Source organism: Lissotriton vulgaris, chromosome 5 (assembly GCF_964263255.1).
Source record: "Lissotriton vulgaris chromosome 5, aLisVul1.2, whole genome shotgun sequence".
Taxonomy (NCBI): Eukaryota; Metazoa; Chordata; class Amphibia; order Caudata; family Salamandridae; genus Lissotriton; species Lissotriton vulgaris.
The window spans coordinates 198275571-198291571 of record NC_141693.1 but is presented as its reverse complement, the minus strand read 5'-3'; the positions used below and the strand labels follow the sequence as shown (position 1 = coordinate 198291571).

Sequence of the window (16001 nt, the reverse complement as noted above, 5' to 3'; positions counted from 1 at the left end):
AAAAAAATGCAAAAATATTTTGCTAAACTACTGTAAAATTTTAGGTATCACTTCTTTGTAGCATCATTTAGTAAAATGTGTTAATCTGTGCTAGTATGTCCCAAAAATATTAATAATGGATAATCAGTCTAACTAGTTTTAATAGGATTATGGGAAACAAAGATATATAAGCACTGGTAAAGCCAGTAGGTCTGAAATTGATAGTCAGACTTTTGGTTTTGTCAATGCGTGACTTATTTGGCATGGTTTTTGTAACACCTTATTGGTCTGGAGCTGGCGGGCCCTCACCATCATAACAAACATAGGCAAAAAAAATTGGTCTAAAAAACCACACATTGCCACAGTAGTTCCTTTCCCTGAACAAAATTACTGTGTCAATGTGCTCCTTGTGAAAGAACAGAATGTTGTCACTCACAGTGAAGCTAGCCGATAGAGAGAGACAGAATTTTTATGAACACAAAAGGTCATGGTTAATGACCGACCTAATTAGGGGCCCAATTATTAAATAAAGTCTCAAAAGTACACCCATGTCCTTGCACTGTGCAGAAATACAGCTTACGTAAATTCACAAGACTTTACAGAAGTAGTTCAAGAAATACAAACTCCTAGAAAATATTTGTGAACTGCATTTTAGCATAAGCAAATATGCAGGTTTCGATTTGCTCATGCGAAACTCCGAGTCTTTGCAAGCTCACTTTCTCTCCAACCACTTTTTCCCCAACCCTGGAAGAAGTTTTATGTCTGCCATTGTTATGAGTAAATTTCCAACCTTTCTCAGAATGGGAAAAGATTAGAGAAGAGTTGGTGAAAACCCTTAAAAACATGTAAGTTAGTAGGTTTGCACAGACTCAAAAGAGTATTCCAACCTTGGAACTGTTGCTTACCATTACCTTCAGCCCCAGTATGTAGAGCTGCGGAAAAGTGGCAAAATAAGGGAATTGATAGTATTCAAACCCTACTATGGATGCAGCCCTGGCATAATCAGAGAGGCTATTTATGAGCTCTTATATAATGAGATTGCTGCCATAATTCGTTGTGGCATTACATGGAACAAAAGGGACAAAAGGATTTTGTAACAGGAAGAGTAGATTTATGAAGCAACCTGTCCATGGACAAATATTCCACCTGATAGAGGACTCACACTTATAGTATGAGGATCTTCATTTATTTTAGAACAATAGCATTGGTACTGGATTAAAATGTGTTGCAGGAGCAATCCTTAGCTTTATTCTACTACGGCTCTCAGGACATCAACACATATGGAACTTAAGAACTTATTTAAGTGGAGATCAACACGTTTCACTGTCCTGTGCTGCCAACTTCTTCAGGATCTGATTTGTTGAAATGGGTTGTCTCCAGAATCACTGACCTGAAACGAAGAACTCATTCAATACAGACCTATTCAGCTGTGACATGAAACATTCCAAGTGGAACGGTTATGTTTTATTGAAACATTCCCAAGGAAAAGATGAAAACAAAAATTGAAAAAAGTACTGTTATGTACCCTAATGGACCCCAATCTAAGTCTAGGTAGCTACATGACCGTTTACCTACATTTGTCCTAACTTGCACTGCATAATGGTTCTAGAATGGACCTTTTCATCCTGTTATGTGCAGAATAAATGTCGATCGGTTTCCTCCAAACTAGCCTCGTTTATTATGCATGAGGATTTTTAGAAAAGTCCCTGCATGTGACATACATAACAGGACTAACATACTCTGTAAAGACGTCATTGTCCTCTTCATCCTAGGGTGAAAGAACTATGTTGCATCATTGCAGGTATGGATTTAGGTTCATTTACATAATGGTATTCACAACATATTCATCGTGTAAGGAACACCAAGGCTAACTTTAGGATATAAAAGAACCATACCAACACTAGATAGGCAGAGGAGAATATTTCACGCTGACACAAGACGCATAGGTCCCTGCATGCAGAAGCTCAAGCATGCAGTGGTCTGACATCTCTTGCAAGGTGTCAAACTCGAAACCAAGACGGTGCCCTTCGTTCTCTCCCATCAGGTACTGGGGTTGGCTCTTTCCTAGGGGATTCTTGGCTTAACACACATTCATGTTAGGTATACTTAAGTAGGGTTTGCATCGTAGGAGAATGTATCTGCATGCCTGCATATATTCACCGTTTTAGCACCATAGTAGAATTCTACCTTTTATTTACTCTGTTGGTGCTTGTAATCGTATACATTTGTTTCGGTCTCATGATTGTCGCAGCAAATGTATTTTATACTACAATGACCCTGGTTCAATAACTCCTTATTGAAAAACATCCCCATTGTTTATTCTATGTATCTCTGTGAGACTGAGTGAACACGATTGACTGAGCTAAAAGTACTGCATGGTTTTCACAATCCATGAAGGATTATGGGTTGCCAAAAACTATTTGGTTCTTGGTAAGGTTAGGGGACTTATGGGGGCACCAGGAGCTAGCTGGTCTAAAGGCAACCTGGATCCTGATATTTCCATGTTTAAGAGGTATAAATAAGTGGTTGTGTTAGCATGGATAGTTTTTACAGAACACGATATGGCCCAACCCAGAAAATGTAGTCCTGAAGTGAACAGATTACAAAATCTTGGGGCACATTCAAATGCTGGGGCGGGGGGGGGGGGGCATGAATTTAGCTGACTTATGCAATGCTAAAAGGTGCACTACACCATTAAAAAAAATGTACGTTAAAAAGGAGAAGGGTTTGTGTTGTAGTGAAAGTTACCTAGAGTTCCCAGATACGCCAAAAGATTATAGAGGACGTTGCATTTAGCTCAACCAATCATTAAGCTGGAAATTGCATATCCACGATTGTGCCAATAAGGTTTCCGATTGCAGAGATAGTCAGCGGGATGCACCATTTTGTAAGGACTTGTGAAGGGCACCATGCTGATAAATGCTTTGGAAGCCACATAATAAGAACAATGACTTTAAGGGGGTAAAAGTGCAACTAAAGCCCATATTATTAAAAAAAAGACAGTATAACTGTAAGATGGACCACGAACAGCGAATTAATGTTTAGAGGTGCATAAAGTGTAGATCTTACCCGCCCCAAACAGAAAATAAAAAACAAGCCTGAGAAAAAAAGTTCGCGTAAGATAAGCAAAGGAAACAAATTAAGAACTTTGTCCTTGCACTTTCACTAGGTCCCCGCTAGACTAGTATCTTGCCTATGACTTCATGAATAGTTTCTCAGCGCCGACTTAAAATCACAGATGCATTACTACAACTGTGCCTCTTCACTAATAGCTCTATGAAAGTGATCAATAACTTGTTGCTTTTGTTCCTGTCTAGAGAGGAAGCATTCGGCATTTTGGGATGGACTGTTCCTACTGGAATTGGACGGATCTCAGTCCAAATGGCATAATATGGAAAAAATGATGGATTGGAATATAGCAAGAGTAATTACCACTGGCTATAATTACAACTGGCTGAGATAATTCCAGTATTAAACTTGTATAGTTTGTTTTACTAAAGTAAGATGGGCTTCTGCATCAAGGCTTCTTCTTTCAGGAGAACGAAAGGATGAGCGTGAAGTCAGTAGAATTAATGGACTGAGAGCCTTGACAAAGACCTTCAGATCACTTGTTCGAAGTATGGCCGGTGCTACACAACCTCTTGTGTTGTGGAGTGCTTTGTGTGCGTGGATGAGGAGCTTGAAGGTGATCCTCTTGTTGACGGGGAGCCAGTGCAGGCCTCTCAGGTGGGGTGTGATGTGGCTGCGATGGGGAATGACGAGGATCAATCGAGCTGAGGCATTCTGGACTCGTAGTCGTTTCAGGAGCTTGTTAGTGGTTCCTGAGTAGAGGGCGTTCCCGTAGTCGATTCAGCTGGTGACGAGGGCCTGGGTGACGGTCTCTCGTGTCGATAGAGATCCATTTGAAGATTCTGCGGAGGATGATGAAGCAGGACGCGGATAAGGCGTTGACTTGCCTGGTCATGGACAGGGTGGAGTCGAGGAGGACCCCCAGGTTGCGTGTGCGGTCCGTGGGTTCCGGGGCTGTGCCTAGTGAGGTGGACCACCAGGAGTCGTCCCAGGCCAATGGGGCATATAAGAGGATGAGGACCTCCGTCTTGTCCGAGTTCAGCTTCAGTCTGCTGTCCCTCATCCAGTCGGCTACGGCCCTCATTCCTCCGTGGAGGTTAGCTTTGGCGGTGTGGGGGTCTTCGGTGAGGGAAATGATCAGTTGGGTGTCGTCGGCGTAGGAGAGGATGTTGAGATTATGTTGCTGTGCGACGTGGGCGAGAGGAGCCATGTAGATATTGAACAGTGTTGGGCTGAGGGAGGATCCCTGTGGAACGCCGCAGATGATCTCAGTAGTGTTTGAGCAGAAAGGTGGGAGGCGGACGCTCTAGGTTCTTCCGGAGAGAAAGGATGTGGTCTAGGCCAGGGCCTTCTCTTGAATGCCGGCGTCCTGGAGGCGTGTTGATAGGGTGCGGTGGCAGGCTGTGTCAAAGGCTGCTGAAAGGTCCAGTAGGAGGAGGGCGGCTGTCTCTCCTTTGTCCATCAGGGTCCTCATGTCGTCAGTGGCGGCGATGAGGGCGGTCTTGGTGCTGTGGTTGCTGCGAAAGCCAGATTGGGAGGGGTCCAGGATACTGTTGTCTTCAAGGTAGCGGGTTAGCTGTTTGTAGACGATCTTCTCTGTTACTTTCGCCGGGAACTGGGGCAGGGAGATGGGCCGAAGTTCTTGAGGTCCTTGGGGTCCGTCTTGGGTTTCTTCAGAAGGGTGTTGATCTCGAAGGTGTCCAGGGATCGATACCTCAGAGCAAGGAAGTAGCATTTTTATTGATCATTGATGCTCTAGGCTTCACCTACCACACTGAGGGATCCCAAAAGCTTCACAAGATGCTCTGGCAAGTAAACAGTTTACTACTAGGAATATTCTGATGGGTTGGTAGCTGTCCAGGGGTTAAGGGAAGAGTGGAAATGGAGAAGGGGAGTGGCACTGAATCCCACCATAATATCCCAAAGCCTTAAACCATAAAAAGGCTCGTTCCCATAAGACCTCAAGCTGCCACTACATGACCCAGCATCTCTGCAGGCTAGTCATATTGACTCAAGAGCATCGGGCCTGTGTTCACGAAGAATAAGTCAACTGGAACTAAGTTGTTGCAAGATTTTAGTGCTTGCCAATTACCTTTCACCTACCCCAAACGAGGTTGGTCTCCCTGTACCATATTGACATAAGGAACTGGAAATCCATTTGTCACTCCAAGTTCTCTTTTGTTCTACAAATTAATGCGCTGGCTAAGTGAATCAACTTTAACTTTACCAGCTCCAGAAACTTCTACCCCTCCTCCCAAAGGACCACAGACCGAGTTCAGCAGAGGAGGGTCATTTTTATGATAGCTTAGAATATTTCAGCATTATTTACTCAGAGCCCCAAAGTAACCTTATTGATAGCCTGCGACGGTTCCAAAAATGGGCTTGCAGAATGTGTTGAAACTTTGGTCGGCTGACAGAAGCCTGGTCTGAAAGTGCAAAAGACGCAAATGATGGACGGAATGTGGAACTAATGAAACATAACCCCCAGTCAAGAAAGCTGGGTTAAATAAATTGTTATTTTGCTCACCATGCCACCCCTGTTTAGACACAGCCATATGCAAACCAGTCTAGACCCTGCTCCTCATGGGGCAGGGTCAAGACCCCAAACTGGCAAGCCAGGTCCTCCCTGAACCAGAAACAAGCATCCTAGGACCGGTTTTGGGGTATCACTCCTCATCAGCCAGAATAGCTTGAATCCAGTGGCACAGTGAGCCCAAGGCCCACGCCTGGGCATACCCGGCACACTAAGGGCGAGAAAGCAAAAGATACTCAAATGATGGGCGTAATGTGGAACAAATCAAACATTCACCCCAGTCAAGAGGTCTGGGTTAAACCAATTGTTTTTTTTGCTGCTCACCATGCCACCCTAGTTTCTGGGTCTAAACTGGGGTGGCATGGTGAGCAAAGGAACGATGGATTTAACCCAGCTCTCGACTGGGGGTGAATGTTTGATTTGTTCCACATTCCGTCCATCATTTGTGTGTCTTTGTGCAGAAACTGTGCCATTGACGTCAAGAAAAGGCAAGGACCTAAGAAAGGTGCTCTACACTGGACACAAACCCACTGGGGCAACAGTGTATACCTACAGAAACTAGGACCTTTCAATTAACTGCTGCACACCTAGTCACTCTAAGAGTCTTCAAATGGCTGAAATAGGAAGACAAGCCTCCAGGGCCCATGGCTGTGGAAAGTCCGTAATCCAAAGCGGAGGTCAGATCCAAAGCACGTGCACATCAAGAATAATCTAAAAACACAAAACTTCCCAACTCATCCATATTTGAACTTGACCCCCTAAGGGAGTTGTGCTGAAGAGGGTCAGAATAGCACCTGCCCTCTGATCACCTTTTGCCAAGGGTTCTTTTTCTGATGCAACCTTAGTGCTCTGTAGCAGCAGCAAACTAAGAGAAAAGGTGTCCTAGCCGTCACATTTAAATGCTGGTAAACCAATTTAACAGACTAAAGGCCATCAATTTACTTGATATAGACTTGAAGCATTTATTTGCTATTTCGTTCTTTGCACTTTACTCCACAAATAATCATAGGTCAGGTAAGTGCGGATAAGTTTTAGTCAAGAACAAATTATACATATTAACCCCTTCTGTGCTGCGCGGATTTTCCCCCGGTGCTGAACGTTCCATTGGGCCTATGGAACCATGACGGAACGGTTCCGTCATAAGCAAAGGCCACCGTATGCTCATGACGGAACCGTTCCGTCATGAGCATGGAAGGGGTTAAGGCAACAAATAAACAAAAAAGATTTTGTGATGAGGTAATGTGATGTAACAAACAAAACATGGAGTGATTCATAACAACGATTAGCTAAACATTATATCACAAGTCTTAGTTCACAAAAGGAGCAGCTACATGGACATCCTTTACCATCCACATTCTGTAACCAATTTAAGAAGCTGCTACCCACGGGGAAAAGAAACATTAGACCCAGTAGTGAGACCATTCAAAAAACATTACTACTTACCTGACATATGTGAAGTAAAGTAGAACGAACGAAGTAGCAAATGCTTCAAGCCTATATCAATTGAATTGATGGCCTTTAGTCTGTTAAAATTGCTTTAGCGGCATTTGAATGTGACAGTTAGGACACCTTTTCTCTTAGTTTATAACGGCCCCGTCCAGCCGCCTAGGGCCAAACCCTTTGTTGCTATTACGCTGTAGCAGTAGCAAGGCAATGTATACCACTCTATGAAATAAAGAGCACATATCTATAGTGCGAGATGCATCTACAGGATGCCGGTTCGGACAGAGACATGCGGACATCCACATTGAAGGAAAATGCAGCCATCACAGAACCCAGTAAACGATAGGTCTTTCCTTGTAAAAGGTGCAGAAGCACAGCACAGTCACGCATTCCAAGGCGTAGGCACGGTACTATGTTTTCACAGTAAACAAGACTATGCCAAGACCAATGAAGTGCACTACACTCTAGTAAAACCAGTTTACATCAAAGAGGACCCCACCCTCGGCTCTTGTGTCATCCTGAGGCCATAAACGCATTTACACATTCTGAAAACAATACACCAGGAAGGAGATGTGGATGACACTTGTCTGGGATCCACGACAGGCTGCGTTACATCGCGGAGGCCCAACGGAGTATTGGTCTTCACAGAAATAGCAAAACAGCCCCAGGTATCTTCCTGCCAGCAAAGCCCCAGTCCTCAAACGCTGTCTGCACCCACGCTGTAAAGGTTCTTAGACATGGGATTACCACCAAAAGGCTAATGTTCAGTATAAAAGCCATGAGTAAAAACAGTCAAACTGTCTCAAAAATGTGTCAAAATGTTACAGGTAAGTACTCTGCAAAGGATCTGTCGGTCTCAAAATTAGCCCCAGGAAAGCCTTTCTTTCAGAACCCTTTGCAAACACGAAACATCAAGTGAAAAGAAGATTAGTCTGAACAGGTCTGTTAAGCATGGACATTTCTAATACCCAAACTAGATTGTAACTGGATTTATATAGCACTTACTATCCTTGAAGTGCTTTACGGCGAGTAGCATGCTACATCCGAAACCCAAAGTTAGTGGCTAATCTAATGGTTTTTGCAAATAGTCATGAGCTCTCAAGACAAAAAATGACATGCATTTATTTAAATTACATTGTTCTGTATCAATGCCACGTAGGCAGAGATACTCTTTCGGGAGTCGATTCTAGCGTGTTAGAAACCCGCAATTAGGTGTGATCAGTAGTGGGGTTATGTGGTGTCCGGTGAATGGGTGGTCAGATTTATAGGCTGGCAGAGAGAGGCAATGTCAGATTACAGGGATAGTGTTTTAAAGAATAGAGATTGTGATCTTTGAAATGAGGTATCAGCCAATGAAGAATTACAATAAGAATGATTGAGGCAGGCAGGCATCAGACTGAGAGGAAGCTATGCTCAAAAGTAGAAGACTGTGTGCAGAGGATAGAAGGCGGGAAGCGGGTCACTAAATGAAGAAAGTATGTCAAGGACAATTTTTCATGCAGGGTTTTAGGAGTACAGTGGGAAGAGGCTTTCTGAGCCAGCAAGCAGTTGGGAGATGTAGGCTGTAGAGAAAAACATTATACAGAGTGCTCCGTATCCGGGGCAGACTACTTAAACATGCGATTCTGAGTGTACACATCATTTAAACAATGACAGCCCTAGGGTGTTGTGTGCCATGCCTAGAACAGCCATTTTAAACACAGCCTGTAGTATTGCAATCTTAGTACAGGGTCTGTGCACTGTACAAGGGGAGTTGCCACTGAAAACAGACTGGGGCAGCAACACAGAGAAGGGATGGGCGAGAGGGGAAAGAAGAAATAGTACCTCAGTCATAGTGCAGGCAGCGGAAGGGCACTGATTAAGTTAATCAATCTGTGATTGGTCCATGCTTTACAGAGAGAAACTAGAGTGACGCTTGGAATGTGCTGGTCAATTAGGAGGCAGCAAAGAGTGACACCGAAGGCAACAAATGGTAAGCAACGGGCAGACTCCAAGCCCTTTACTGTAAACAATACATTTTGCAAGCGAGAGTACATGCACTGTCGCAGGCTCGACCTAAAAAGGCACATGTACCCAAATTCAACATCAGCAAGAGTGCCATTAAAGCATGCGAAGACATGAACACCCACTCCCCCATTGACAAGACCATTGGCACCATATGCATCACTGAACACACTGTACTTCTGCAGCTTGGTAGTAAGTCACAAGAGTAGCCACAAAGACTGCAAAAGGTTTTCACAGTAACCTAATGCTAGAGCAAGCCTCCAGAAATCTACTCACTCTCATTGGCGAGTCAGATTCTATCAGGGCGAGCTACTTTTAGGGCCTACTAGCCCAGTCTGGTGAGAGAGCTGGAACATAAAAGGTTTTCTGTTCATTCAGGAAGTGAACGAGCAATAAAGATGCCTTTAAATCTTGTTTTTATCTTGTCCCAAATACAGAGGCCAAATGTCAACTTATGTCATACAAATAAATGGCTGCATATTATATCCTGGAGATTGATGCTTACAAAACCTTTAAGTTTGCTGTCAGAGGAAAAAAGTAAAGTGCACTCTCAGACAACTGTGCTAGGGTACAGACAGTGCGACACGAAAGGCTGTCGGTTGTTTTCTAACAACATTTAAATGGCTTGCAAATGAACTGCAGAAGTATTTCAGATTGTATTTCAGCAGTTAGAAAAGCACTTTTTTGTAATGCTGAAGTGTGATGGCAAACAAGCCGTTATTAGTATCAAAGCAAATCAGTAAACTATACTTGGTGATGTGCAGACGAAAAATATTTGCGAAACCAGATTTCCACATATTATTGTTTGTACGCTATATATAGTTTTATAAGCAACACTGTATGTCAGTGAAAAGTTTGTGGCCATTTCAATGGAAATGGGCAGTCTGTAAGTGATAGTGTGCCCTCGAAACATGTATTAGTAGTATATTTATTCAAAGTGGGAGTTTCTGAACATGAACAGAGAAACATTTCTGTCCCTTGTCCTGATGACAATACTATTAGTGAACTAAGAGGCAAGTCCAGTTTCAGGTTTTTAGTTTCTATTTTTGGTCAATTCTGGTGGGTTTTTTTTTGTGTTAAGTGATTTCAATACCTTAAAAAAACAGTTTTCAGTGGTTACACATTTTCGTGCCACTAAAAAACAGAAAAAGTGTTTTTCCAGCGTTTATGGAACTTTTTGATTTTATTATTGCTTGCTTTCTGCACTGATGGAACATGGTATATAGACAGAGTATGTATAGTGTATATGAAGTCCAAATAGATTTTTGCAAATTAAACTTATCGTAGTACACCATACGATACTTCTTCAGTGAGTCATTGGTCATGTACGCTCGTTCTATCCTTCCCATGTAAACTTCTGTGAAAAGGCCCTCTCAACATTAGCACTGGAGACGGGCAACGCCAAAACAGCCAATACTCAAGTTGATAACTCTGGCCACTGACACAGCTTTCCATGCCAATACTGGTGCACTTTAAGATTGTGATTCTCAAGGCAGGTTCTGCAACATTTGCATTGAGCTGGGGGCTTATGCCCTTAGAGTTATTGAAGCGGTCAAAAATGAAGCAGCACTTTTGAAACTACGGAGGAAATTCCCATTAACTGAAAGGATCTAGAACTTGTACAGGAGTACCACAGTGAGATTTCATTGACTTCAAATGCCATTGGTGGTGAAGGGACATTTCTATGCATCATTGCAAGCCATTTCTCATACATCACTATACCTTGCATTGAATGTTTAAAGTCTGATGTGTTGGCAATTCACCTACTATCAATACTGACCCACTAGAAACTGTGGGCTGATGTATTAAGGGTTTTTACCCGTTCTCTGTGGGTACATTTGATGATACATATTAGGAAAGATTCTTATGAAACCAGCCATCTTACCTATCAGTGAAAGAATCAAACGCAGCCAAAATATCAAATATGATTTTGATATTTCAAGATTCTTTAGTTTCTAAAATAATTAAACAAGACTTCTAAACCCTGCATCTTTAGACCAAAGACACTTCAAAAAGCAAAAGAAAGAATAAACAATATTTTAGTGGCATCCCTAAACAACAAAACTCAAGCAGAATAATGTTAGCCCAGTCTTTCTTACTGCTAGAATGTATAACAAAGTGACATTGTATTGGCCAACTCAGGATGTAAAAAATTACTTGTTCACTCTCGGTTTCATTTGTTTGAATGGCATTTAGTTTGTGGTTGTGCAGGAGTTTTTTCAGGGTTTATATGTTTTCACTGGTGAGGGCTATGTCTCTTTCAGTGGGGTTTATCAGTTATTATAGGTTTAAACCTAAAACCCCACAGCATATGCATACCCTATGTATAGGCTATGTTTTAGTACAATGGAAGCATAAGTTCGGTCTATCAAACCAAACAAAAAATGTTTGTACAGAAGGCATGCTAAAACACACAAGTTTGAAGGTTCTCTCATATTTGCTAATGAAGAACATGTATACTTGGTGAAATAAAATATTGGTCTAGGATCACACAATTAGTCTGGTTTATGGGTCAAGCATGTTACAGTTAAGTTGAGTAGAATATTCAAGTCACTAGACCTGCAGGTCTGGTAACATTTTTACAATTGCTTGAAGCCTGTTGATGTCAGCAATCCAGGGGGCAAGCCTGCTTGAATTGAGAGCAAAAACACCAAGATATGAGGACTGCACAATAGCAAGAAGAAATAAAGCTAGCACAAGTCACACCACACAATTAAGTATACACCCTCACACGTGTTGAGATAATGTTTTAGTAGATACAATCAGCAGAAGAATATCCCACTCAGTAGGTCAACCTATCACTGAACCTACCAATACCACCTGTGCCATTAAAATGTGATGTACAAATATATAAACACCCTGATATCTTTACATTGTGAGACTCGCCTGTGTAAATATTACAAAAGGAGTAACAACAAATAGGGTAACCCTATAACTCTTGAAACCAGGTAGAATAAACATATCAAACAATAGATTCACTCCGGAGTGAACCCATTGTTTGATATCCATAATACAAAGTAGGCATCCCTTGTCCTAATGAAAAGAAATGGTTGTCAACATCACCCTAGAAAAGTGGTTCTTAACCTGGGGGCTGCGAATCCAACTCAGATAATAATATTAACAGATTAATAAAGTGTGTTTAAATAAAGAAGCTAAGTGTATGATTTAAAATTTTAAAACGTTCTGTTAATGTAAAGGAACTTGAAAGTGGGGGGTTAAAATAAGTCAGTATCTTCAGATTGACTTGTGCGGGCAGTGAAAGTGCATCAGGCAGAATGGAGTATGGATGATACCTAGTCTCAATTGAATTTAGAAACGCTCAAATTCGCCTACCGCTTGCTGTCACAGCCACAGGCCTGCGTTTAACACACTGTATCCAATACATGCAGACTATCCAGTGTCGACAGATAAAGTGAATAGGGAATGGGGTTACAAAATACAAAAACCGACCTTACAGTCTTCAACCTACAACTTGCACACACCCTAGCAAGGAATGCAAGTTACAGGCGCTGCACAGAGGTGCCGCTCCACACCCATTACAGCAGCTACAAGCATCCCTTTCAGGTGGAACTTCTCAGCAGTTCTCCCGCTACCTCCATACTCACCCCATACTAAGCATACTTCGGAAAGCACTGCTCAAAAGGCAGAGGCCTTCTTCCCTCTCCGGAGAGCCAAGGCCATGTCCCAGTAAACAATCTCCGATCAAGGTCTCCATAAAGCAAAGCTGATGCAGACTGGATCTGCCTGCAACAATTCGACCCCAAACCCACGCAGGCCAAGTAAGAACTGAGACATGTCAAACACAGGGCATCCCTGACAGCCAAACTAGAATGCTGCTCCTCAGAGAAACTAGGGAAGGGAGAAAGCGTGTTAGATGTGTGGCACCTTTCCACATCCATTAAGGGCCTTGCTGTAGATGTCTCTGAAACTCAAAGCTCAGATGATAAACTGATGCATCGAAAGTGCAGACCGAGGGGGGGATGCCTCAGTGCCTGAAGGATGTCCCTACTTCCAGCAAGGAGAGGTCTAAGTACCCATAGGATCCTACCACTCAGAGCTGCCACTTATGCCCCACTCAGCCTGGCTGTATTAGAGTCAACAGAAGCATCTAGTTCCCAAAGTAGGCCCCCACCCCTTCTTACTTCGGAGTCCTACAACCTTTCCCAGGCTTCATCCTGTACACTTCCCACCAGCCCTATGCACACCCCTAGCAGACCACAAAAGAAAGGCTTCAAGTCCATGCCAATCAATGGCACTCTGAGTGACCACTTGCTCAGTGACTATATCAATCAAAAATCACCATAAGCTTTTGTGTTTTCAGCATCATCCAGATTCTCAACAAGGGGCTACTTAGTTTACTCCAAGATCTTTCTAGTTCCAAACACATTTCCAAGCCTGTAAAAGTGACTGGTATTGTATCGTAATTGCATTTATATAGCGCTTACTACCCCATATGAGGCGTCGAAGAGCTTTTTCGGCGAGTAGCAGACTACACCGAAAGTGATTTGAGTGGTGGATTAATCAGTTATTTGGATTGAGAAGGATAGCCCAAATTGGCGGTCATAGGCTTGGAAGTACAGGAAAATATTATAATACAATTACCCTAAAACCTCGTAAGGTGGCTAGCCCAGTTCTAAACCATACTTTTCTCTGTAATGGGCTCTTGGTCCTGTGTATTTGGCTTTGTTGGGCCCACCGTGTATAGTTATGAAGGAGTGTAGCCTTTCCTCCTATGGAGCGCTGTGAAACCCTTATTGTCAGTTAGGCGCAACTATAAGATCTAGAGTACATGCAGTTGTACACCCAACAGGGGGAAACTGTCCATCAAGCACCAAGTTGAATTCCAAGTCTTGAGAAGGGGACTGTCCACTCGACACAGGGGGGCAGCCAAGAGCTCCCGGTATGGGTGGTCTTCTACATGCACTGCACAGAGGGACCACTCATTTCACGATAAAGCAGAGGAAACATGCACTTGTTTTAAAGTGAAGACTGACACATTGTAAAGCCGTAACATCCTCCGAAAACAAGAATGAAACAGTAGACCTGTGTGAATGTGTGTGCGGGGGTCGAAATGTACATTGTTACTACATGGGTTATAAATATAAGAATGATGTGTGGAGGGGGCGGTGAAAACAACACTGTGCTTGAGGCTCATGCAAGGGTCTCTGTAATTACCTGTGGCTCCGTTCTGGTTCCACTGCGTTCCCTTTCGCTCCGGGAGGGGTCGATGCTGCAGGGGCCCCAGCTCCTGCGGGCTAGGAGGCTTGTCTACCACCCAGTGCAGGACGTCCGAGCCGCCGTTCATGTAGCGCACCCCCAGCGGAGGGGGCTTCTTCACGCCCCCCTTGGGCTCCTCGGACAGCTGCTGGATGAGTCCCCATTGCTTCTCCTTGCCCGGCTTGACCCGCAGCAGGACCGGCCTCCCTCTATTCTCATCGCCGCCCCCGGCGTTGGAAGCGCGGACTTGACCCAGCTCTGCCCGGGAGAGGAGCGAGCTTCGAAGCCCGTGCACGAAGCGCTCGAAGGTGAGCAGGCCGCTGGGGGGCGCCGCCCGGCGCAGGCACTCCAGCACCCCGCGGGGCAGCTCCAGCGCGTCCGCCCCCTGCCAGCGGGACTCGATCTCCGCGATGTGCACCGCGCCCCGCCGCCCGTCGTCCAGGATATCGAAGAGGGTCCGCAGGCTCTGCAGGAAGGCGCGGGGCAGCCCGTCCGTGCCCTCCGGCGGCAGCAGGGTCACCGGCCGGCGGGGGTCCGTGCTCAGAGCAGCGGCCATGGAGCCCCAAGGCAGGGAACTCGCCCCCTTCCGACCTGAGTCCCGACCCTGGAGCAGGCGAGGGAGAGGAGGCGCCGCTGCAGGAAGCTCCAAGGAAGATGCCCAAGCTGCACCCCGGGGCAACTTTCTTCGCACATGAAACTCTGTTTATCCTGCGAATTAGGCTACATGATTGTTGCGTCACTGGTTAAAACCATGCCTTCCACTGATTGGTTAGAGTCACCAGCCCCGTTCGCCGTGATTGGCTTGAAGTCCTGCATTCACAAATTTGATTTTCACTGAAGAACAAGCGAGAATGTATATACCTGCAAATTAAAAACGAAATTAGGGCAGCGTGTTCCGTAATATTCTATGTTCAGCACACTGTTTACTCGCCTTTGACACACGGTAAAGACTGGAATTCACCTTGATAACTTTCTACCAATGAATACAGCTTCTTAAAGGGGCGGGATATCCATTTAATGCGTAAACGCAGCGGTTCTTAATTTAGGGTTAGTGACTGTTAAAAAATGAAATGATACCAGCAGATTAATAAAATATATATACACGAAAAGCTGAAAATAAAAAAAATGTTATGTAAATGTGAAGAAAATTGAACTTGGAGGCTAAAAATTAAGTTGGGTAACTTATCTTGACTTGTATGAGCGTCACTAGTACAGCAAATGGAATGTAGAGTGGATGATTAGTGGCTTCAATTGAAGCACAAGTATGTGCTGGCAAAAGGAGATGCATTAGCAGCAAAACAGCAGACTTGCTAACTCACACAGAGCCACCATGTGTCACACAATATTGTCTCCTTCCACGTGGTCACCCTGTGAGGAGCAGATATCACACGGAAGCAACAGTGGGGCGGGGGGATTGGGTTAAAGAAAAAAATCACTTACCTCTCGGCTGGCAAGCAGGCTGCAGCCGCCGCCTCTCCTGCATCCTGGCTTCTTGGGGGAGACAGAAATCACCAGGGCTCCCATGCTCCCCGCAGCCAATCACAAAGCTGCTATACAGCGTTGTGATTGGTCTGAGCGCCAGTGGCGTAGGAAGGGAGGTTCAGTGGGTGTGGCCGCCCCGGGTGTCATCACCGAGGGGGGTGACAAAATGGCAAAAATATGTGTTACAAGCACATATTTTTGCCAATTTGTCAAGCCGGACGTGACAAGAAATTTTCTGCACCGGGTACCACCTGACCTTGCTACGCCACTGCTG

At 44.3% G+C, this 16001-nt stretch overlaps 1 protein-coding gene across 1 annotated transcript in view; it reads right to left on the bottom strand.

The window, feature by feature from the left end:
- SAPCD2 (suppressor APC domain containing 2) overlaps window positions 1-14980 on the bottom strand; it is a 72108-nt gene extending 57128 nt beyond the window's left edge. The window contains exon 1 of the mRNA XM_086921153.1: window positions 14204-14980. Coding sequence (XP_086777279.1) covers window positions 14204-14801 — 598 coding nt within the window. The 5' untranslated portion in view covers window positions 14802-14980. The remainder of the gene's footprint in view (window positions 1-14203) is intronic.
- Between the last annotated feature and the right edge of the window lie 1021 nt (window positions 14981-16001).